The sequence below is a fragment of the Ovis canadensis genome, chromosome 3, assembly GCF_042477335.2.
Source record: "Ovis canadensis isolate MfBH-ARS-UI-01 breed Bighorn chromosome 3, ARS-UI_OviCan_v2, whole genome shotgun sequence".
NCBI lineage: Eukaryota > Metazoa > Chordata > Mammalia > Artiodactyla > Bovidae > Ovis > Ovis canadensis.
Window position 1 is genome coordinate 220046297 of NC_091247.1, and position 25643 is coordinate 220071939.

At 46.1% G+C, this 25643-nt stretch overlaps 1 protein-coding gene across 6 annotated transcripts in view; it reads right to left on the minus strand.

The window, feature by feature from the left end:
- DCP1B (decapping mRNA 1B) overlaps positions 1-25142 on the minus strand; it is a 44000-nt gene extending 18858 nt beyond the window's left edge. For 2 of the 6 annotated variants that reach the window (XM_069585938.1, XM_069585934.1), the window contains exons 1-3: positions 24792-24973; positions 20827-20867; positions 18737-19018 (exon numbers count right to left, since the gene is read on the minus strand). In XM_069585938.1, the coding sequence (XP_069442039.1) occupies positions 18737-18890 (154 nt within the window). In that variant the 5' untranslated portion in view covers positions 18891-19018; positions 20827-20867; positions 24792-24973. Of the gene's footprint in view, positions 1-18736; positions 19019-20826; positions 20868-24436 lie in introns of all 6 variants that reach the window. The other 4 variants (XM_069585933.1, XM_069585932.1, XM_069585936.1 and 1 more) reach the window with 4 other exon arrangements.
- Between the last annotated feature and the right edge of the window lie 501 nt (positions 25143-25643).

The following is a 25643-nucleotide window of genomic DNA, read 5'->3' on the forward strand; positions in this document are numbered from 1 at the left end:
CTAAAGCAGCATGGCTCTAAGATTAGAACGGGGTCATATTGAAACGACCCTTTTCATCCCAGTTAATGTGCCATTTGAATGTACAACTTAAAACAGTCGAGGAGGAAAAACAGATTTACCAAGTCCTCGCTCCCGAGAGAGAGCATGAGATAACACACAGAACTGGGCCTAACTTTCTTCTCCTTAAAATAGTTTCCCAGCCTGGGCCACATTCCACGGGAGCCCCCGCCTCTCGGGCCCGCGTTCCCAGCTGGGCAGGCCTATCGCTGTCCTGTGTCCCAGCGGCTGGTGGTGACCCACGCAAACCAGAGCCTGTCACCGGCCGGGAGGTGCCGAGCTGACGGGCTGATAGATCCATCACATCTCGCTTCCCTTCTTCCCGGGCGGCCACAGGGTGAGGCCAGCCTGGGGTGGGCAGTGGGCGCCGCAGGGAGGAAAGAAGACAAGCTGAACAGGACCGAGGGAGAAGGTGTGCTCCCGGCATTCTCAGGCTTGGGAGTGGTCGCTGCAGCCTAGCTCGAGCCTGGGACACGGGGTGCTGAGCGGTCAGCGGGAGATGCTCTGAGCACTCTGGGGCCCCAACCCACCATGCTGCGAGCCTTCTTCCCCCACTCCACGCCCGGGTACCAGCCGCTGCCCCGCCGCCCTGCCGCCACCCAGGCGGGCTCCAGGGGTACGCTGGTACATGAGGCTCAGCTGAGCTGCTCCTATGTCTCTCCTGGAGGTAAGAGACCCCAAGATGGGGGGAGAACTAGGGAGCTACTGTTGATATTCACTTTAAATCAGTTAATGACGCCCAGGATGGGCCTCCCCATGTCATGAACACATTTTGCGTGCAGTCTTATCCTGTTGATGAATACAGGCCTTTAAAAGCACAGCTGTGAAATTCTGCCTTAAAACTGCCTTAACCTGGTTTATGTCGTGCTTTGGGGATTCTTGGTTGAAAAGAGCAATGTTTGAGGCAGCAGGCAAGGTACCACCGCTGGGACCTGTCTGTTAAGGTGCCATCTATTTACACCTTCTACTTTCCTTCTAATTCCGTAAGAGAGATGAGCAAGCAGAATTTATGTATTAGATTTCACATCTGAATGTTGAGGGTATAACAGACATGAGAGAGAGCAAGCTGATGGTATCTGATGGTGTTGTTTTCTTCTTTTTAAATTTATCCAGCAGAAAAGTCTAAAATTGATATTTGAAGAGGCTGGTTGAAAAGGTCACAGAGGGAAAAGCCAACGTCCTTGAGCGCACCTGCATCCGGGGATCTCCGATCCTCATTATCACGGTGCATGAGGCGATTCTGCAGCCTCCCTGGGGATTACCTCATCTAGTTTATGTCTTAACAACTATTTCTAGAAATCTCTTCTTTGAAGACAGTCATCATTTGTTCCATATTTGGCCTCAAAAATCTTTCAACTCCAAATCGTGAAGGGGGTTTGTGATCTTTCAGCGATATTCACGCTAACGTGCGCAACTTTAAAATACAAGCCATACTTCCATATGGTCACTGAGTAGGTAAGCTAGAACGGCGATGGTGACGTCTGTGCGAGCAGGATAGGATGTCTGGTGTGGTGCTGCTCCCGCCCCTTCCACCCTGCTGTCATTCCCTTTCAAAGTGATCTCACTAATTTCTCTCAAAAGGGCAGGACAGTAGGCAGCAAAGAAGGCATTTAAGTCCTCTCTTTGCACTGGGAAAAGCCATGGAAACCAGGGAGTGTAATTACACAAACCTCTTCTGGGCACTTAAGGATAAGCCAAAAATCTTAAAATTCCTTCAAACCCCATTCCCTTCAGTAAGTCTTCCTCAAATGAGCGGAATAATAATCCCAGTGGAAGGACCAAGAACATCTAATCATATACTTGGTGTAAACACTTGTTGTTGAGGCTTTGCTCGAATACAGAATTGCTTGATTTCTTGTCCTGATTTTCCCTTGATAGTTTTTGTAGCTCGACCTCAAGGATGGTGACTGATTACTGGCATTTGTTCCTAAGCGTGCCTGTGCGTGCGCATGCACACATACACAGCTACTGTCCCTCCGAAAGACCACAGGATAGTTAAACAGAGAGTGAGGGCGTGGACCCTCAGAGCTGGAGGTGGGCACAGGTGGGCAGTTCAAGCACCTGACACCTGGGGTGGACGGTGGTCTCCTGTGGCCACAGTCCTGTTTCTCTGTTTCCAGGTTCAATCTGTTTGCGTAAAATATGCCCCTCCTCCGGCTTTACAAACAGAATACATAACGCATAAAAACAGTGTCTATGTTTGAATGACTTGGAGACTTGGTTATAAGAGATGGGAAGTCATCTTGTTTAAACTAAGGTTCGTGTGAACTCTCACAAGGACCCAAGGTAGGGTGGAGGGAAGGAGGAGAAGGGGGTGCAGGAAGCGGGGTGTCTGAGGGCAGGGGCCGTGAGGGGGGCTCTGTATCCATGGCTGGGCAACGGGCTGCATGGCTGCTTTGTGCTGACCGGCCTTTCCACCCCATTCAGACTCTGCACTAAAGACGCATTCCATCAGCATGTTCTTTAATGCCTATAAAGTCACATTCTTTCATTCATCTTCTGCCTCAGCTCCACTGACCAAAACCGGACAGAACCTTTGCTGGCCCCGAGAGTCCACACAGCACTGCTATCTTCAGCCTGGTCTGGTTCTTTTCATGTGACATGGTTGTACTGCACCTCACACATCAGGGGTCCCATGACCTCCTAACATTAGAGGTGCCCAGTGGATGAGAAGCAGCTTGTATTCTGTGAGTGACTGAGGCATGCACATTTTGGGAAAAACAGGAGAAAGCCTGGGCGAGTGCTGTGAAGTGAAACAACCTTCCTTTTCCTAAACAACCTCCTTACCAAGTTAAGGCCATAGACAATGACAAAGAGTCAGCCTCTCAACTAAGCCGGTACACTAATTTGGATCACATTATATGAATCTCCCAACTGTAAATGAGAATTCACTGTCTTCAGAGGAAAAGATGGGTTAATCTTCCAAAGGTTTCACTTCTAACAAATGCATGTTATGTCATCAGACCTTCCAAACCTCCACAGAGGTCTTTATGCTCCCCAAACAGGGAATCTGAGGTCTGTCTCTGCCCTCAGGTTCATGAACGGTCACATGGAATCTTCTCAATTATATACTAACTTCCTAATTTTATTTATTTGAGGAGAAAGTTGCTTTAGTCTGGGAGATTTAACAGAGTAAATAAACACAAAAATAAGAAGCAGAAATAGTCACGGGTGATAACAAATATAAATAGGAACAATTTATTTTGTTTTGCTGGCCATTTAAATTTATAGTTTAATTCTGCCCATAAACTGGCTGGTTAACCCCCAAATCTCCAAGAAGATGGGTGTGGGCTCTCTGATGCGTCTTCCCTCCCAACGCCTTGTCCTTCAAGACTCCTCTAGACTCCTGCTTCTTTGCTCCTATAGTTTTTTGTAGATTCTTGGACTAAACAACCACCGCATCACAAGCAGTGTGGTGTATCCAACAGATGTTTGTTGAGTTAAACTGAAATCCAAGACGTTAGATCTTGAACCATCTTCACGACAGGCACCTCCATCCTGGCTTACATGTTGTAGTCTGGACGAGGCAGGTCCTCCCCATGGCGGACCATACCTTCCCCGGGACTCACAGCATGGGGCTCTCCTCCACCAACCCTGTCATGCTCCTGCCCTCAATCCGAGTTTAATTTGCATCAAACACCTGATCATCTTTGATCATCTTCGGCATAACTTATGCTGATGGGCTTTTGCCATCAGCTCCCTGCGGCTGTAAATTCTCACAGCCTAGCACTGCGTGGGTACCAATGTTCTCATTTTCTGTGTATTTATTATTACAACAAGGCTACCGTACACCAGTTCCCTGATGGACTATCTGTCAGGCACCGGCAACTCAGAGCTCAAATAATGCAATTAATCTGCAGGTTTACAAGTGTTTCTCTTGGTGTACAAGCATTAGTGCTTTGGTGTGGCAGAAAACACAGCATATTCCGGTCGAATCTAATGGTAGTATTCTGAAGCTTACATAGAAAAGCACCTACATTATCTTAAAACTGTCAATTCTTCCCAAAATACACTGAAACTGTGTTATCCAGAGTGAATCTTGATATAGCAAAATAAGTCTTGTCTCATAGAATTATAGTTTGTGGGAAATATACGTTTAAGGCAAACAAAAAACAGAGTATTTTTTACAGGTCAGAAACTTGTTTTGATGAAAAACAGACTTTCTCATGCTGAAATCAGATTACTGAATTAAGTGTTTACTAGTGATAGGAATCGGAGAAGGCAATGGCACCCCACTCCAGTACTCTTGCCTGGAAACTCCAATGGATGGAGGAGCCTGGTAGGCTGCAGTCCATGGGGTCGCTAAGAGTCGGACACCACTGAGCGACTTCACTTTCACTTTTCACTTTCATGCATTGGAGAAGTAAATGGGAACCCACTCCAGGGTTCTTGCCTGGAGAATCCCAGGGACAAGGGGAGCCTGGTGGGCTGCCGTCTATGGGGTCGCACAGAGTCAGACACGACTGAAGCGACTTAGCAGCAGCAGCAGCAGCGATAGGAATAGCTTTGTTGAAATACACTAACCATAAAAATATATAATCAATGAAAAATTTCTAAGATTTCACAGAACAGTGGTTTAGTAATGGGGCCTCATGCCAGTCTGTGACTGAGGGAAAATAAGCTGGAGTTTCTGTACGTCTTTCTTTTTGGCCTTAATCTATAATTATGGAAACAGCAGACCCCACTTAACCCAGAGCCCTTTCAGTTACAAGCAGTCAAATTATGGTTTGGTTCCTTTGTTAAATTAGAGTCCTATGGTTGACATAGAGGATAATTCTAACACCAGTTCTTGCCTAAAATTTCCTTCCTCCAAAACCCATAAGAACATGAAAAAATTGTAATTTTTTCCTTCTGTGGGTTAAAAATAACATCCCAATAGCTTCAAATTGATTATCTGAGACTACTTTCTAAGTGATTTTTGGACAAGAATAGACACAAACACTCGATGCAGCCATCCTGAGCAACTGCCACGTGCAAAGCACTGTGTTAGGGAAACTAAAAGACGTTTCGCTCGTTAAGCATTTCAGAAAACGTTTTGGAATCCAGTTTCTCTCTGCCGAGATTCAGACTTCTAGCGTGTCAGTCTGGACTTTCAAACACAAATGATAAAATACAGTCATTGTCGAGCCACAAGAGCAGCGCGTAAATCCAAACGGCACTGCTACACAGATGTTTCTCGGTAAAAAGTGACCTCTCATTTTAAACATATGTATGTATTTTTTGGCCACGCTGGGTTCTTAGTTGTGGCATGCAGGCTCTTGCAGTTGCGGCACGTGGGGTCCAGCTCCCTAACCAGGGGCCCTGCACTGGGAGCGGGGTCTTCGGCCGCCAGGGAAGTCTCTGCACAGTGACCCCTCTCTGGCTCCCCTCACATCGAGTCTGCGCCACTTACACAGGGCTGCCGCACGGTCTTCCTCGTCTGCGCATGCCAGACTGTTAAGTTCAGAGGAGAGCTTTTCCCTGCACTCCGGGTGAGGTCCTGTCTGCAGTGAGTCCCCTGGTCCCAGAGCATGAGGAATGAAGGCCGCGTGAACTGGCTGGCCAGGCGGGAGGGGCGCTGAGGACCTGCACAGAGCATGTAACCCAGGGAGCTGTCGGGTATCCCAAAGCAAGAGCGGAAACACGAGAACCCACAGTGAGGCTCTGCTGTCATGAGGCTTTTTAGAGTGGGCCAGCTCTTGAGATAAACAGTCTCCTTCAGAGCTTAGACCTGTTCATGTGCTGAACCCCGGCAAGAGAACAAAAAGCAACTCTTGGGTTTAAGGTTGGAGTGACAAGCGTCATCACTCAGTTCCCTGTAGACGTGTGCCCCTTAATCACGTATGAAAACACATTAGCTCCTGAGCCATGGAAAGAGGTCAGTTTTTCAGTTAGAATGGCAGAGGAGGCTACAATGAGTAAGATTTGTTGACCACAGTGTAAATTTAAAATTGCTTCTTTTAAGAAGCACAGGCTGGGAGGAGGGGGAGGGGGGCGGGTAGAGTGTCCTTGAAGGCTGCCCCAGCCACTGCACTCATGCATAGCAATGAGCCCACTGATGGCACAGGGCACCCCTTCTGACCGCCATGAAAGGTCAAACTCCTACCCACCCCTCCCTGCCAACGTGGTCTGAACGAGTTTAAGGATCTTCCTCTCCCTGCCCAGGTCCTGAACGGACAATATTCTGTTGTCATTCCTGCAAACACTGAGATTCTGTCTAGTAAGAGCGTCAGGTATCTGAGTCTCAGTTGCTGGGTGGGCCTTTCCCTAGTCGCAGTAAGCAGGCGCTACTCTCTAGGTGAGGTGTGTGGGCTTCTCACTGCGGTGGCTCCAGGATGCACAGGCTTCAGCGCTTGCAGCACTCACGCTCAGGCGTTGCGGCTCGCTGGCTCTGCAGCACAGGCTCAGCAGTGGTGGTGCTGTTCGGGCTTAGCTGCTCTGTGGCCTGTGGGATCTCCCTGGACCAGGGATCAAACCTGTGTCCCCTGCATTGGCGGGTGGATTCTTGTCCACCGTGCCACCGGGGAGGTCCCGTACAATTACTTTGAAGGGATTTCTGGACTCTAGACAACTTCAGCGGTTCAATACTCAATGCCTGAAGTTTGTATGGGAGATGGTGTGTGCATGTGCAGACAGGTGCTTTTGGAGGTGGGTCAGCACAAAGCACAGCTCCCCAGAACAAGGCCTGGCCCGTAGCAGGAAAATAGCTGATATTTGAGGGTGTGGGGGAGGCAGGCAGGCAGGAAGCCCATCAGATTCTCAAAGGGCTCTGTGACCCCCAAAAGGTTAGGAAGTACTATCTGAGGCTACGGACATACCAGTAAGGATCTCAGAATGGAAAAATAAACTCGCCATTATCTGTGGGCTTTCATTTCCCTAGTAATAAATTTACACAGGGCTCACTTTTAACCTTTCAAATTGCTTTTGTAGTAACTGCCTGAACTGATTCCAAGGTTAAGACAACAGATGATAAAGCCTCAAGGTCTTAGAATCTGCTGGATTGGGAGAGGTTTTGCTCCTCCCTGCCTCCCCGGTGACTCAGATGGTAAAGCATCTGCCTGCAGTGTGGGAGACCCGGGTTTGATTCCTGGGTCGGGAAGATCCACTAGAGAAGGAAATGTCAATCCACTCTAGCACTCTTGCCTGGGAAATTCCACGACGGAGGGGCCTGATAGGCTATAGTCCATGGGGTCGCAAAGAGTTGAACACGACTGAGCGACTTCACTTTCACTTTCGCTCCTCCCAGCGGCCTGAGGCCAAGGAGAGGCTGATGGCACCGAAACCCCCGGCATCTTCTGCCACCTGCCCAGGTTCAAGCGCTGTGACCTGAGCTCAAGGCGGGATCTTTGTGTTAATCTCCATCATGAAGTCATAAAGAGGGAGGAATTTTGGGAAAGTGGGGCCACTCTGTGGCTCCTTCTCGATCACCCTGAGCAGAACATCATTAAACTGGACAGAAACATCAGACACATGTAGGTGTGTAATGACTCGGATTAAGATACAAGTATCTGGGAGTTACTTTAAGTACATTGTGACTGGATGTACTTATGTACTTAAAGTACCTCCAGTGACTGGATTTCCCTGGTGGCTCAGATGGTAAAGCATCTGTCTACAATGCGGGAGACCTGGGTTTGATCCCTGGGTCGGAAAGATACCCTGGAGAAGGAAATGGCAACCCACTCCAGTACTCTTGCCTGGAGAATCCCATGGATGGAGGAGCCTGGTGGGTTACAGTCCATGGGGTTGCAAAGTGTTGGATACGACTGACTGATTTCACTTCAGTTTAAGTACATTATACCTATTTTCTTACCCAGATCTGGTCATTTGCTGTGTTTATTTGGTAACACAGAATACAAATAAAATATAAGATCAGGTCTCTGCAGAAGGGGCCTGTAATTTATGACTCACGCCAATGCTTTCAGCATAGCACAGGTGGTCAACACTACTTCATTCATGGTGACCTGGCACCGAGAACCAATGTCTCACAAGAGGCTGCTTCCAAATTCTGACCTATCTGTGCAAATTTGACCTTCTCACTGCTATTCAGTTCAGTTCAGTTCAGTTCAGTTCAGTCGCTCAGTGATGTCCGACTCTTTGTGACCCCATGAATCACAGCACGCCAGGCCTCCCTGTCCATCACCAACTCCCGGAGTTCACTCAGACTCATGTCCATCGAGTCCTTGATGCCATCCAGCCATCTCATCCTCTGTCGTCCCCTTCTCCTCCTGCCCCCAATCCCTCCCAGCATCAGAATCTTTTCCAATGAGTCAACTCTTCGCATGAGGTGGCCAAAGTACTGGAGTTTCAGCTTTAGCATCAGTCCTTCCAAAGAAATCCTAGGGCTGATCTCCTTCAGAATGGACTGGTTGGATCTCCTTGCAGTCCAAGGGACTCTCAAGAGTCTTCTCCAACACCACAGTTCAAAAGCATCAATTCTTCAGCGCTCAGCCTTCTTCACAGTTCAACTCTCACATCCATACATGACCACTGGAAAAACCATAGCCTTGACTAGACGGACCTTAGTCGGCAAAGTGATGTCTCTGCTTTTGAATATGCTGTCTAGGTTGGTCATAACTTTTCTTCCAAGGAATAAGCGTCTTTTAATTTCATGGCTGCAGTTACCATCTGCAGTGATTTTGGAGCCCCCCAAAATAAAGTCTGACACTGTTTCCACTGTTTCCCCATCTATTTCCCATGAAGTGATGGGACCAGATGTCATGATCTTCGTTTTCTGAATGTTGAGCTTTAAGCCAACTTTTTCACTCTCCTCTTTCACTTTCATCAAGAGGCTTTTTAGTTCCTCTTCACTTTCTCCCATAACGGTGGTGTCATCTGCATATCTGAGGTTATTGATATTTCTCCTGGCAATCTTGATTCCAGTTTGTGATTCTTCCAGTCCAGCATTTCTCATGATGTACTCTGCATAGAAGTTAAATAAGCAGGGTGACAATATACAGCCTTGACATACTCCTTTCCCTATTTGGAACCAGTCTGTTGTTCCATGTCCAGTTCTAACTGTTGCTTCCTGACCTGCATACAGATTTCTCAAGAGGCAGGTCAGGTGGTCTGGTATTCCCATCTCTCTCAGAATTTTCCACAGTTTATTGTGATCCATACAGTTAAAGGCTTTGGCATAGTCAATAAAGCAGAAATAGATGTTTTTCTGGAACTCTCTTGCTTTTTCGATGATCCAGAGGATGTTGGCAATTTGATCTCTGGTTCCTCTGCCTTTTCTAAAACCTCACTGCTATTATCCTCTTACAAATAAAATTACTACGAGGATTTGTGGAGAAGTCTTTTGGGAATGTACACGTTTAGTTAGAACAGAAGAAGGCAGTCATGGTTTACCTGTACAGACAGGACAGGTAAGCTGGATCAGTCTGGCAAGGAGTTTAGGTTTATCAGTTTTACTTTTTTCAAAGAACCAGTTCTAGGTTTTGCTGATTTTCTCTCCTGTTTTTCGGTGTTTTATTTCACTGATTTCTGCTCTTATTTTTCTTTCCTTCTGCTTGCTTTGGGCTTAATTTGCTCTTCTTTCTAGTTTCTTAAAGTGGAACCTGAATTACCCGTTTGAGACTTTCCTTCTTTCCTAGTAGAAGTATCTGATACTATAAATTTCCCTACCAGCCCAATTTCACTCGCATTTGCCATGTCTTTTCATCTTTATTCAGCTTGTTTTCTAATTTTCTTCCCTCTCTGACACATGAGTTATTTAGATGTGTGTTGTCTAATTTGAAAACTTTTACGGGTATTCCAGGTTATCTGTTACTGGTTTCTAGTTCAATTCTGCTGTGGTCAGAGGGCATACTCTGGTTCCTATTTCTTTAAAAATCTTTAGGCTTGCTTTATGCCCCATGATAAAGCTGACCTTGGGTGCTGGCCCATGAGCACCTCAGAAGAGGCTGTCTTCTGCTGTGGTTGGTGGAATGTCTGATAAACGTCAACTGCCTCAAGTGAGCTGATAGTGTTATTCAAGTCTCCTACAGACCTGCTGCTGCTATTTGTTCGGCCAGTCACAGAAAGCGGAGCTTAAGTCTCCAAGCACAACTGCAGGTTTTAACTTTTGAGTATCCTGAAGTTCTATCATCAGGTGCACATATTAATGATGGTTAAGTATTTCGGGTGAATTAATCCTCTTAAGATTATGCAAGGTATCTCTCTACCCCTGGTAATTTTCTTTGTTCTGATGTCTATTTTGATATTAATATAGCATCTCTGGCTTTCATCAAGTTTTAAAAAACTATTCGTTTTAAAAATGTAAGTATAGTTGATTTAAAATATTGTGCTCATTTCAGGTATACAAATGATTTAGCCATATATATATTCTTTTTTCAGATTCAATTCCCATATAGGTTATTGCAAAGTATTGAGTAGAGCTCCCTGTGGTATACCGTTGGTCCCTGTTGTTTTTCTAGTACATAGTAGTGCGTGTATGTTTCTCCCAAGTGGCTTTCTTTTAATTAGCATTTCCGTGGTCTGTCTCCCCATCTTTTGCTCTGTTGGTACCTCCTTTCTTGTCTCCTTATGGATTATCAAAATGTTTTAGTTTTCAGCTATCTATTGGTTCTTTCTTTTTTTAACTGGCTGCTCTAGGAATCACACTATACATATCTAACTTCAGTTTACAGTTATTTCACCACTTCAAGAAAAATGTAAAGGCTTTACAACTACACAGCTCGTCTCCCACCGCCCTTAACCCCACAGCTGGCATGTGAGTTACATCTATACACAATGAATCCCCCTCCTGATACTGCTGTAACTTTTGCTTTTGATAGTTATTTGCATTTTAAAGAATCCGAGGGCGGTTTTTTTTTTTTTACTATTTATGTTGCTCCTCCTTTACCCCGAGGCCCCGACCTTCCCTCAGCAACACTTCCCTTCCGTTTGAAGAACTTTCAGCCTTTATTTCACAGCACGTCTGCTGACAGGGAAGTACTGAAGGTTTTCCTTTATCTGAGAGTATCTTTGTTTTACTTTCCTTTCCGAGGAACATTTTCACTAGAGATAGAATTCTAGGGTGACAGCACTGTCTCCAGACTCCAAGGTTTCTTGGAGAGAAAGAAGAAATGACTGTCGTTCAAAACTTTGTTCTGTAATGCATCATTTCTGGCTCAAGGCTTTTGGTGTGTTAAAGTCCGTTTTTCACCAGTTTGATGATGTTTATGGGCATGATTTTTTCTGAGTTTACCCTGTTTGGGGTTTTCTGAGTTTACCCTGTTTGGGGTTTTCTGAATTTCTTGAATCCATACATTTGTGCCTCACCAAATTTGGAAAAATTTCAGCCATGCTTTCTTCAACTACTTTTCCAACAGCAGTCTTTCTCCTTTCATGGGACTCCAATGACACAAATTCAGGCCTTTGGGCATTGGCCAACAGGTGCTGCGAGGCCCTATTTTTGTTGTTGTTGTTGTTTAACCTTTTCCCTGTATATTCTTCAGGTTAGACAGTATCTACTGATGTATTTCATGTTCACTGACTTGTCCTTCCTCTGCCATCTCTGTACTGCTAGTAAGGCCATTCACTGGACACCCTATTATTCTGTTCCAAATGTTCCCTCTGAGTTCTTACACTGCTTCTCTGCTGAGAATTTCCATCTTTCCACTCATCTCTGAGGACCTGTCCCACCTCACAGGGCACAGTAATTGCCTTACAGCCAGCCGCTGGCCTACCATGCCAGCATGTGGGTCATCTTGGGGCAGCCATCTGCTGACCGACCTTCCCCACGAGAGCTGTCGGATTTTCCTGGCTCTCTGTGTGATGGATAATGCTGCATTGCATTCGGACGTTTTGTTGAGACTGTGAGAATCTGTCTTCTGAAAACTCTTCAGAGTCTTCTGAAAACGGTGATGGACTTGTTCAGGTTTAGACAGGAGGATGGTTAGATAGCATCACAGACTCAATGGACATGAATCTGAGTAAACTTGGGGAGATGGTGAAGGACAGGGAAGCCTGGCATGCTGCAGTCCATGGGATTGCCGTCGGACACGTCTGAGTGACGGAACAACAACAGACAGGGAGTCCCGTCCCGCCTTCTGTGCACGATGGTTCCCACGTCAGCTCTATTTTCAGAGGTGTGTCTGCCCCATGCAGATGCCACTGAGGGGCTGGCCTGGTGCGTGGTGGTGGCGGACGTGGTGGGTTAGTTCTCCGGGCCTCGGCTGCGGTTCTGTGGCTCTGGCGTGTGTGCGTGTATGATGCTCACAGGTGAGATCGGGATCTGTGTCAGTTCAGGGACAGAATCAGGGGGTCTCTTCATCCAGCGCCCTCTCCAGCTCACAGGGGCCCTTCTCCCCAGTCTTCTGGCCAGACTCAGGGTTTCTTTCAAGAGGTCTGACTTCTCACATTGTCAAGTGGACTCCATAGCTGGGCAGCTTGCAGGGTAAAGCAAAGAAATATCAATAAAAAAGCCCATATATATATGAAAAAGTGAAAGTCGCTCAGCCACGTCCGACTCTTTGAGACCCCAGTGTCTATACAGTCCATGGGATTCTCCAGGCTAGAATACTGGAGTGGCTAGCTGTTCCTTTCTTCAGGGGATCTTCCCAACCCAAGGATTGAATTTGCATCTCCTGCATTGCAGGTGGACTCTTTATTGTCTGAGCCACCAGGGAAGACGTGTGTGTGTGTGTGTGTGTGTGTGTCTCTGTGTGTGTATACATGCTAAGTTGCTTCACTTGTGTCTGACTCTGTGATTCTATGGTCTGTAGTCCACCAGGCTCCAGGCAAGAACACTGGAGTGCATTGCCAGGCTCTCCTCCAGGAGATCTTCCCAACCCAGGGACTGAACGTCTCTTGCATTGGCAGGCAGATTCTTTACTGCTAGTGCAACCTGGGAAGCCTATGTATATATATATATATACATCTCCTAGGAGTTCCCTGCACACTTGAGACCACAGGGGCCCCTTCTCCAGTCTCTCAGGCAGCTTTTCTGTGGGATGTCAAGTGCCTGTCACCCTTCAGTGCCGAGGTGGCAGCTTGGGTTTGCAGGGCAGCCGGCTTCGGGCCTGGCTGGGAGAGGAGGAGAGACTCTTCACACTCTGAGCTCACAGGAGCACATTCTCCAGGCCTCCACAGAGAGGTTCCCCCTGGCTTCTGATGGTTTTGTCCACAGTCCTGGGACATGGCTCGCTCTTGAGTCACACTCAGGAGATAAAGCAGGAGCGAATAAACCAGGAGACTTGCCACCACACTGGCTGTTCTTCAAGTTCTCACTTCCCTTTTGATAAACCTGCTGTTGTTTACTCTCAGAATCTGCAGGCTCTCTGGAATTCTGTTCTGTCCACAACTTTCACTGTAGCCAGTGAGAGGAGTATCAGTGTGAACCTGCTCTATTTTGGCTGGTGTTGGAAGCTTATCTCTCACTCTAAGGAGTTATGAGCTAGCCCAGGTAACGTAACGGAAGCCTGGCCTGGGATGGAAGTGGGACTGGAAAGAGAAAAGGGCTAAGACCCGGCCACGAGCCGTGAGAGCCTTGAGTTCACTCTGCCATCACTGCACGCTAAAGTCCCTTCCGTGGAGACCGAGCTCTACAGACAGGGGCACGAGATGTCCCCTGCTGGCTGATACGCAGGCGCACTGAATCACCAGAGAAGCCCTCTCCAGTTGTATTTTTAATTTAAATTTCATAAAATATATATATATATAATTTTAAATATCAGACGCTGTGAGGTTTTATGACTGACAGCAGAGTTCTTCTCCAGGCATGATGGGCCTGACTACTGCTCCCCAAAAGCAACCTTCCCCGTGACAGTGACTTCTGCTTTCCATTTCTTTCTGATCCATTGGTTTCTCTGTTGTGTCAATCTATTTTCCTATATGTCATGTTTACTTTTTTTTAAAGGCCTTTTTTCTTGATGTGGAACATTTTAAAAGTCTTTTACTGAGCTTGCTACAGTAGTGCTTCTGTTTCATGCTTTCGTTGTTTGGCTGTGGAGCATGTGTGATCTTAGCTCCCTGGCCAGGGATCGAACCTGTGCCCTCTGCATTGGAAGGTGAAATCTCAACCCCTGGACTGCCAGAGAGGTCCCTACACTACTTTTTGATTCTTAAAAAAAATCCACTAAAGAGAATTTAGTTTTCTGACAATACATGCACACTCTGATCTAGAAACACACACACTTTCCCCCCCATATTTCCAATGTAAAGTATAACACTATCTCACTTTTGGTGTTTGTCTTCATCATCAGTGGAGCCAAATGGTGTACTATGACTCAATTTCCTTTTCTGTACAAAATTTTGTTTTCCCAGGAATTAAGAATTGCTTCCTTTGTTGTTTTCCATGCCCTTAGCTTTCAATGTTTCTACATCATTAAGCAAAATCACTGAAAAAGGAACTGTAAGTACCCTAAGAGATTCAAACTCTCAGGTGTAAACTTTTTCTTGGACACCCTCCTGAAGCCCTCCATCTTCCTACTCTAATTAAAACAGACTTTTCTTTAGTTCAGCTGCCTAGGGGGTCACCATGGACTCTTTACCACTGTTCTCAGAATTCCTTTACCTCCAACCTGTGCTTGGATTCCCTCCCTTTCCTGTGTGGCTTGTGTATCTGTCACAATAGCCCAGGTTACGCTGCAGTAACAAACAACACTCAAATGTCAATGGCTTACACAGTACGTGTCTGTCATGGGCCACCTCTGTACCACGTCACCATCATTCCAGGACCCAGGCTGACAGGGCAGCTTCTGCCTAAACAGCCTGAGTCCTCACAGCAGAAGGAAGAGATGTGGTCAGTCAGGAGCTGGTTCGTACATATCTGCTCACTTCTACCCACATCTCTCTGGCCAAAGTGACTCACACAACCGTACTTGATGCCTGGAGCGGGGAGAGGATTATACAAGAGCCACCTGGAGGGGTGAGTGGGGAGGAATCAGATCACACTGTCGGGTCTGATGTTAACAGACCAGAGGTACCGTCTCCTGCAGGGCAACAGCTAGTGGTCGTGAACAACGAAGCAGTCACAGAGAGCCTTCCTCTATCTTGTTCGTGAAATCCACCCTCCATCTTCTTCTTTCTATCTTCTTTTTACTCCTTTATTGTCATTTCAGTTGTTCTAGGAATGTGTTCAATCTACCACGTTGAGCCAAAAGTCTGCCAACCAATCACTTTAAAAGGGAACTTGTAGGACACAGTGTAACGGAAAGATGAGGACTGTCTGTAACTATCACTTTCACCCTTTCCCACTATTTGAGGCAGCTTTTCTCAGATCCTAAAATGTCAATGAAGCATTGCAGTTTTTCTAAAACAGCTTTGATTCTAAGTATCTTGACTTCTGCCTTTTCGGATCTGCTATAAGCGCCAAGCTTATGTCTGCAATAAAATCAACCAGCTCAAAAGAATTTCATTCTAATTCTGTCACCATAGACAATACTGTATTCAACATGATGGCCAAGCTCTGAAATCTTCCTGTCATTGCTGTCTGTAACTTATCTTAAATAAGATAATATAGTCTCATTTAGTCTTACAGGAAAATACGGTTCTAAAATACATCTCCCTATACCAGAATCTTATTTAGTTTTGAAATGGCAAACAGTTACTAGAGGGTAATGGTACACAAGAAATGGTCGAATTCAGCTTCATGTTACATTATTTTTACTTGATGTTCTCTTTTCGAATAACTGAGATATAGTAGATTCTCAACCTAAAAAAAAAAGAAACTCGCTTTTTCACCTCCGGAGTGTACACTTTAAAACTAAAAGGTAAACCTGGCTCAGACCCCTCGCTCCTCTGCTGGCACTTCGCTGCGCGGGCCTGCACGTCTGAGGCTGGGCTTACTCAGTTCAGATGCTCTTTCCATCTCAAAAAAGTTACAGACTCCGTAAATTATGTAATCCCTCTAATCTCCATTTCCTCATTTGCAAAACAGAAATAGGAGGATTTCTAAGGAAAAGTGATGAGAATTAAATAACCCATAGAAAGCCATGACGTCATGCCTGGGAGGCAGTAAATGCTCAGTGTAAGTTTGTTGAGAAAATAAAATTTCTGTCCTAACACGGCAGCTACCCTATGTACCTTGAAAACTTACAGAGGTCAAACTTTATGACAGCCAGGCTTAAACATCATGAATGTTTTACTGTAATAAAACCATATAAGTTGTGTTTGGCCAAAATCCAAAGTTACTTATTCATTAACATTTTTTTAAATTAAATGAAAGTTTGAGATTTCTACCTCTTTATTTTGCTCTTCTAAATCCATACAATTCTAGGAAGGGACAGTTACCTCCTCAGGTACTAATTTTTTTAAACCTAGTGTTTAAAAACCCAGAGTCTGAAAAACTCACTAGAACCCCTTCTCAGTGCTGCCTCTCGACGTGTCCCAGCCTGGCCTGTGACACACGTCGGCCCAAGTGCAATGTTAGGACTAAACAGAGATCCCTGACTCAACAGAACTCAAGAGGTACAGTCGAAAACACAGTCCTGAGGGAAGCTGGGTTCATCTTCCAAAGGCTGATGAATGAATCTTCACATCATCAGAGAATATACAAACCCAGGGCAGTTATTACACAGAGTATCAGAGTTATTTAAAAACATCTGCAAAGTACTGACCCTCTGAGAGCACCTGGAGCAAAGCCTTCTGGGAAACTCGGACGTCAGAGGCTGAAGAGGCTTTTGTAAATAAACTAAAACCGAATGACTGGCTGCACAGTCAAGACACACCAGATAATAAAGACAAAAAGCAAAATAAACTCAGGAAGGTAAACAGATTCACTCCCTTTCATTCCCCGCTGTCCAACTGACTTCATTTCTTTCCTATGGAAGCTCATTAGAGACACTTGAACATGCACCAAGAAGGCTGCCTTCGATTTGCGCTCATGTGGGACAGGGTCGGGGCAGCCCAGCAGGTGTAGGGAAAGCAGCGGGCCTGACGTCAGAGCGTGTGGGTCTGGCAGGGCTGCGGCCCTCGGACACGTGGTTCTCTCAGCTGCAAAGCAGCAGGGAGCAGTCTGCCCCTCAGAGCTCGGACGAGGAAACTGGGAAAATGAAGGAAAACACCTGGAATGGTGCATCCAACAGAAACATGGGTGAACCACAAAGGAGAGCCACAGAAGGAATTTTAAATAAAAAATAAAAAGAAGCAGGTGAAATTAAGTTTAATAATACTTTTTATTTAACTCAATATACTAAAAAATATATTACCATTTCAACAGGTAAACTGATATAAGACTACTGAGATTTCTTTTTTACATTTTTTTTTTTGGTACTAAAGTCTGTGAAAATCAGTGTGTTTCTGACACACACAGATCACCTCAATTCAGACCAGCTGCCCACAGGACTGCATGGGACAGCGCAGCGTGGTGCCCAGGAGGAGCTGAGCATGTTTACCAGACCCTAGCAGACAAACCCTGTGGGGCTAAGATCAACCACATCAAACAAATTTTCCTATCTTTGGTATAGTATATAATACCTAATAGGTAATACTGCAGCAAGAATTGGTCGGTATTATCCATACTGACTAGACTCAGTATTTATCCAAAATAAGAGCAACCAAAAATTATTATAAGCCACTAATAGTCGTTCATTTTATATTTATTTTTGTGGTTAATTTCATTAGGATTTGAATTACATATCAATCTCACATAGAATCTAATAATCTCAAAAAAAGAAAATATAACCTGACATAACAGTAAGTACACAAAAAATCTGAACTACAAGTTACAATTGATTAAACTACACCTTTGGGCAAAGAAGCAGTAGTAGAAAACAAAATATTTCTCTATTATGCTAAACTTCTCACTTCACAGGACCTGCCATTAGAAAGTCATGTTTAATAGCTTTCTTGTAATTTTTTTCTTATGAAAGGTTAACTGCATTCTCTAAATAGGATGACCAATTATTATGACAACTCAGTTACAAGTGAATATAATTTTAAATAAATATAATATTAAAGTGATGCTATATTTACTTCAGAACAAGTCAATGGGGATAAAGCACAAAATATGACTTGTGTTACATTTGTTACTAAGGTAACACTGAGTAGTACACAGTAGGCGAATTCTTGGACCCTGAGCTCAAAGAACAGGGTGGAAGATGAACAGAAACCGTTTCTGAACTGCAAAGTCATCACAGAGCAAAGCACACGCACCCGTGTTTCTGCAGCTCTGAGTCTGCTCTCATTTCCTGTGTGGAGAAGCTCCTGAATCATATCACTCTCATCCACTTTTGTGGGCTGCCCCACAGTGCAGCAAGCGGTCAGATGAGACACAAGAGTGAAATGGACATAGGATGGTGGCTGGGCGGCTGCTACCTCATTTCCCTCCGACAGGGACCGTTTAGTTAACAGGACTCCAGCTTTACCAAGTGTTAGGAAGTTCTTAACAACCAAAACTCATTGGACTTTAATGTACATTTACTATGTACTCAAAAGACAGTGCTTCTGAAGACAGGCCCCCTCCCTCGAGCATCCCATCGGATGCTCAGCTGCAGGGACCCACAAGCTGAATCGCTAGTCAAGGTCCTCTGCGGTCTCCCGGCCCAGGACTCCCCTCCCCGGCCCCGCTTGGGCTCAGACACAAAGCGGCCCAGCTGTGGGAGGACGAGCTTTACACACTCACACCTTCACAGTCACACTGTCTCCGTCTAAACTCTCCGGAGGAAGACGCCATCCCCTGCCGAGCCTTGCACCTCCCAGGCCACCCGTGCCGACCCCGGTCCCGGACAGCAAGCAGCACGACAGTCACCACAGTCCCTCACATGTGCAGACTCACATCTGGCGTTTCTGTAGAGGAGGAAGGGGTCCTGTAGCAGGAAGTCCAGGTCTTTGGTGATGGGCTCCGTCCTGTTCTCCATGCTCAGCCTGTTCATGATGGTGAAGCCGTGCTTCGGAGACGCGGACCTACAGGTCGCCGGGGCAGGGGACATGGAGAGGGGGCGTTCAGAGCAAAGCGTTTCCAGGACAGGGGCGGCCGTCGCACCTTCAGCCTTCCTGCCCCTTCACCGTGGGCCGCATCAACGGGCGCACGCGTACGGTGAAGTCCAGCCCTATGAATCTGGGTGGGTGGGGGGTGCACAGACACACAGCTCATTTCCCTACGAAGGCTGCAAGCTCCTTTAAGGCAGACATGGTAACCACTTAAAAAAAATTACTGACACATACTTTTAAAGAAGCTAGACCGTTGATATACATTGTATATCACAGTCACAGGAAATGCTACTGTTGGTCTGAAATTGAAAGTTGCATAATTTCTTACAGAAACGATGTAACTCTGGTCAATGAACTAGTGAGGATATACAGTACAATTAAAAGTTTATACAATTCAAAGCAAAGAGCAGATATCTACTTTTCTTCAAAATAAAGCCAACAGACAAGCTACTATAACATTTTTTGTCCATAAAACCGTGTATTTAGTGACTTTTTATTTTTAATTTTGTTCAATAAACTTGCAGCGGCTACTCTCTGACAGGCAAGGAAAAGCCTGATCACACAGAAACTAACAAGTGCATCTGTCTACCCTTGGAGGATAGCCAGACACCAACCCAACTGTGCAACTTCCATAACAAAACAAGGCACACATGCAGGACCGCAGATGCACTCTGGGGCCGGGGGACACGCCCACAGGGATGCTGTGCGCAACCCGGGGAAACGGGGTCTGGATCTCAAGTTTTATTTCACCTCCAACCATCTGATTTACTAACCACGGTTTTGAGATTTATTTTAAAAGTGATGGAAGGCCATCCTTGCCTAATTTACTTTACTGAGTGGTAGAGCGGTGCTGGGCATATAAGCAATACCAGATGTAATCACAACCATCATTTTAAGTTAAATTCTGGGGCAGTGTGAAGAGTGACTTCCAAAGCTCTCAACAGAGGGTGCTCTGAAAACCACCACTGGGCATAACTCTATTACAGACAGACAGACATGGGGGGAAGCAAAGACATTGTTTTTAAAATGGGGTTAGGTGTTTTTATAGAATCAGAATTTGATCCTTCCAGTATCTCGGCAGCTCTGCAAAGCCTCTGCAGCTGTCCAGGCACTGCCTGTCACCTGAGCCTGGGGATGGTCTAGCCACACTGTGGTTTATCTTCAAAGGTGAATGGGCATATAAACACAGATGAGAGAGAGTGTGTGTGTGCATGTATGTGTGTGTGTGTGTGTGTGTGTGTGTGCGCACCAGGCCTCTGTCCTGTATCTCTGAAACCTGCTGATGGTGACGGGACTCAGCTATGACATTTTACATGAATGTTTATGTGAACAAGAAGTTTAGCTGTTAAGACAGTACTCCCACTACATATCTCTGTATGTATGTGTTAACTATACAGATATTAACAATGTGTGATAAAAATTACCCCAAAACATGAATTTATTAAATCTTTCCTAATACCTATTTTGTTAGCTATACAAGGGAGGACTCAGAAACATCTTTAATCTTGGATCATGCTTCTTCAAAGAGTCAGAGGTGGGAGTGGCCAATAACACTCTCTTCCAGACACTGCTTAAATGATCTAACATTCTCAACAGTGCACTCCCAGCTCCTCATCAGTTCACTATATTCAAGCACTTTGTACCACTCACTTGAGCTGAAGAATAAATATTTCATTCTGTTTTAAAAAGAACACAAAGATTTAAGTTCAGCTATACTGGAGTTCACATTGTATTCTGTAATTAGTATTCACCACACTAGACAGATGACATTGTTCAGTATTCCCTTCCGTACGTCAACTAGTTACTTCAAACTCAGACTCAGTGCCTGCACTTCTCTGAACTATAATAAAACTCCACTCGAGGAAGGGTGACACACAGAGCTAAAGACGCGACTCAAAGGCTGTCAGCTTCTTTATAAAAGTGAAGGACTCTTACCTTGTGTAAACAAATAAGGTTCCCTCCACATCTGTCTTTTCCTAAGAAATAAAACAAACAGTAACATAAGCATATGCTCTTCACTGATGGGAAACAGTCACAGAGGTCAGAGAACACACACATCTTAGAGAACAGGGATTCGATCCTGTTTCAAGTGGGGGTGGTTCTTAGGGAAAGGCGAAAAGCAGACTTTGCCAGTGGTGACTTTGCGCTTAAACAGCAGGAAGTGCACTCCTATTGCCATTTACAAACAAACTGTTGATGCCTCTCTTTACCAAGCACAGGGGCCACAACACCTCTGGCTGGACAAAGGAAACAAACACGCTCCACAGCCCCCTAAGAAAGAAGGGACGGTAGTAAAGGTGCTGCCCACCCGTCTCTGGGCGGGGGCACAGCCAGCCGCAGAAACCACTGGTCCCCCTCCATCTCCGTTTCCTCGGTCTCCTTTTCTCGCGTCGTGTCCTGTCACCTAGGAGAACAGAGGACCTGCCTGTCACCCTGCCTCATCTGCTACACAGAAGACAGCAATGCAGCCACGGTTCTCAGACAATTAATCACTTATTTGGTGCAGAATACTGAAATAAAGTAAGACGGAAACATCCCCCAGCTAGGACACAAGAAATCTGCCTCAGAGGAAGCGGGAAACTTGTAAAGTGAAAATGAGAAGTGATCATTTCAGTTCCCTAGGAAGGGCTCTTTTCCATCTCTCCAGCCGCTGATGAGAATGCTCTGCTTACTTAAAAAAAAAAAAACTTAGGTATGCATTTGTCTGACTAACTAGTAGTTAGAATATGTAACTCAGAATTTTAAATATACTTTTGCTATTTACATGGCTTAATCTCAGCATTCTATTAAATCTTTCAATATTTTGTCATTTTTTTATGTCCCTTAGCAGTGTCATTCAAAATTTAAGTACTCTTGTCTTTTTGGTGAAAAACACTTTCTTTAGGAAACAGAAGTGTAGTATTAAAATGATAATTCTGAAGAGGCACACAAGAAATTGGAAGCATGAGCTTCTCCACGCTCAAGTAATTTCATCATCCTTAAATGGATTAAGTAAAGTGACCACTTGCTATGAAGACAGAACACTTTTCTGTCTTTCAGTATTTGACTCTGGACTATTTCATCCCATATCCTAGGCAGGATGTTCATACAGATCAGTGTTCAGTTCAGTTCAGTTCAGTCGCTCAGTCGTGTCCGACTCTTTGTGACCCCATGAATCACAGCACGCCAGGCCTCCCTGTCCATCACCAACTCCCAGAGTTTATCCAAACTCATGTCCATCAAGTCAGTGATGCCATCCAGCCATTTCATCCTCTGTCGTCCCCTTCTCCTCCTGCCCCCAATCCCTCCCAGCATCAGGCTCTTTTCCAATGAGTCAACTCTTCGCATGAGGTGGCCAAAGTATTGGAGTTTCAGCTTCAGCATCAGTCCTTCCAATGAACACCCAGGACTGATCTCCTTTAGGATGGACTGGTTGGACTGGAGAGGTCTGACAGAATGTGGTCCACTGGAGAAGGGAATAGCAAACCACTTCAATATTCTTGCCTTGAGAACAGATCAGTGTAGAGAAAGCTAATAGCCTCTGACTTGTTTTTTCCTTAACGAAGCAGTAACAGAAATTATCTTTTCCTTAAGGGGAAAAAAAGGGCTTTAATGTTTAATTTTAGATTTGGAAATTCAAGGCATGCTTCTCCTGAAATTATTCTCCGACTCAAAACATGCAATTCTGAATTGATTTATGTTCTTTGTCTCAGCTTCTCCACTGAAAAGGGATGACCAGCTTACATCACCTAGATTTTTTTTATTAAAAACATATTTTTCATCAAAGGCTCTATGACACTTAGATGAAAAGGCCTTTGGGTGTCAATTTCTGGTTTATTATGGCTGAAACAGCTCATATTCATGCATTTTCTTGTTCCCTCCACAGTTATCCAGGGTAATCAGATTTTTTTTCTTTCTATGCAAAGCCAGGTTTGGGGGTTTGAGAGACAGTGAAAGCAAAATTTTATTAGATCCTCCTTACGTCCTGCAAGTAAAGAAGACTTTTATGTTAAAGTATTAAGTTTACAGTTCTGAGGGATTTTAGCTTAAATTTTAAAAGTACAGTACTATGTTATAAAATCTAAGACGTGCTAAAAAAAAATTCAGCAGTTCAAAATTTAAGATAATAAAGTAGAATGTAAAATAATGCTAGTCCGCAAACTACTGGGGCTTGGCAGACTAGTGGACACTTTCAAAACAACATAATCTACATCTGATTATTCTGTTAAAATAATGAAAAGTCAATCTCCATTTACCCTCTAAACCTGCTTTTCTCAAGAACATATGCAGCATCTGAGTCACCTAAGAAGCTTTCATCGAATAACAGATGCCTGGGCCTCATACCCAGAGACTCTGATTTGGTGGGCTGTACTTCCTTTTGGGCAGCACTGGGTTGTCACTGTGGCACTCGGGCACTTCTTTAGTTGCGGAGCACAGGCTTGAGGGTGAGGGGGTTTGAGGGGGAGCGGGCTCAGCAGCTGTGATGCAAGGGCTCTCTAGTTGGCCCCTCTCTAGTGCCAGGCTCTTCTGTCCGTGGGATTCTCTGGGCAAGAACACTGGAGTAGGTTGCCATTTCTTTCTCCAGGGGATCTTCCTGACCCAGAGGTCAAACCCGGGTCTCCTCATTGGCAGATCGGTTCTCTGCCACCATGCCACCCGGGAAGCCCTAACTTTCCTTACAGCAGCTCATTTTCCCTTCTTCATTCCATATTCCTCCTGCTGAATGCCTGAAGTCATCATTCATCCATATCTAGTGTCATAAGAACCCTCCTCCTTTATGTCCACCTCCAAGTACTGTCTCCTCTATCTTAAGAATGTCCCACACACCTCCATCAGGTTTTTGCCCAAAAGCCCCCACTGTGGAGACACAGTGACAGTTCTTTTGCCCCAGCAACTGCCCTGCAGCTAAACCAGGTCTCGGTCTTTTTTCCCTGCTACCACAACCTTGAAGATGAGTACTCTGAAAGAATGACCTTTTGTGGGATGAATTATGCACTGTCTGAAGGCAACAAGTCCAGGAAGCAAGAAAACATAAGTCCTGTAAATAATGCATTGTGACACCTGGGCTGTCCGATGAGGCTGTATAAAGGCCTCGCCAGGTACCCAGTATAGTTAGTTACTCGGTAACTATGGTAACACGTGCCTGACTCACTGACCCTGTCCAGAGCCTGTAGGAAACCACCTTTACTCAAGGGGGACCCGTTTCTGTACAGGTTAACTTCTCTGAATCCCCAGACTCTAGCCCTGCCTGGTGTCAAGTCACTCCAGGGAACGACACTTCCGACCCTCATCTCTACTTTGGGATTTCCTCGGCAGAATTAAGACACTATGCCTCTGGCACTTTTCTACGCTGCAGCAAACATCTACTTGTAGAATATCTGCATTTGAAAAGATGGCGTTGAAACTGTCCACTACGTCGGTCAAAGTCCTTTACACAAACACAGGCGACACATTCCCCCGAAAACAGGGGACACACAGCCCGCTTCCTCCCCCGGGACCACGCGGGACAGGTGTCCCCGCGTCCCTCCATTCCTGCCCCTTTCGGTGAATTTCCGCGGTTACGAACTTAGAGCAAAGCTGTTCTCTTCTCTCTCACGTCAGGACCCACTTCTTAGTCTTTTCGCTTTTGTGAGTGGCTTTCAGGGGACTGTAATGACCGGCTGCGGAGAGAAGTGGCGAGGCGAAGGGAACGCGCGGGGCTGTGTCCCGTCCGGGTTCTCCTCGCGGCCGGCTAGGACGTGCCAGGTGTCCGACCCGCTCCTCCGGACTCAGTCCAGTCCGCGCTCCGTGAGTCTGGTCAACGCCACGGGAGGGGCCCGGGGACGGGCGGTCGGGGTCGCCGGACCGAGGGGCCGTGCGGGACAGTCGTCCCCGCTCGCCCCGCCCCCAGCCTCTTCCCGACCCCGTCCTCCCGCACGTACCCACTCGTTGGCCCGGTGACCGAAGGTGTACAGGGCGACCTGGCTGGCCACGTCCACGATGCGGCTGATGTAGGGGTCGTGGCGCCGCAGGGCCGCCAGGCTGATGTCGCGCCCCTTCCCCGCCGGGCCACCCGCCGCCGCCATCTTCCCGTCCGCCCGCGGGGCGCCGCAGCCCTGTCGGCGGAGCGCGGAGCGCGCAGGCGTCACTGGTCGATGGCCACCCCGCGCGGGCCCGCGATCGTTGCCACGGAAACCGCCAGGCTGCCCCCGCGCGAAGCTGTGCGCCTCCCGGGTACCCGAGCGTAGCTGAACGCCTGGCACTTCTGCTCTTGGCGCTCCGCGGTCAGACCTGTAGTAATGTACACGCCTCGAGCGTGCGTAACTGAACAGGGAGGGAATACTGCGATTTCTCGTGCTCGGACGCCGGGTGGTTCGCAAAGTGTGGTCCTCGACGCCGGGAGTGGGGGAGTAGGAGGGGCTCTGAGAACCTTTCAGGGGGTCTGCGGGTCAGAACCATTTTCACGACAATGCTAAGACTCACGTGACTCATGCCCAGTGCTCGCTTTGCACGAATGCTGCAAAGACAATGGTGGGAGAAAGTGCAGGTGTCTTAGCAGGAATCCCGGCAGGCACCGCGCTTTACAGGCCAGTATCGCCAGATATGCAGTAAGGCAGGAAAATTATTACTTTTATTGCATTTCAGCTCTTTGGTACATTTTAAAAATTCTGTGTGAAAAAAATAGGAAGAATGCGTAAAGCACGTGCTCCAAGCTGCCATATTTACTTCCAGGAAAACACTTGGATGCTTGAGTTGCAAGCTGAGCTAGTTTTTTTATTTTTATTTTCACCAAG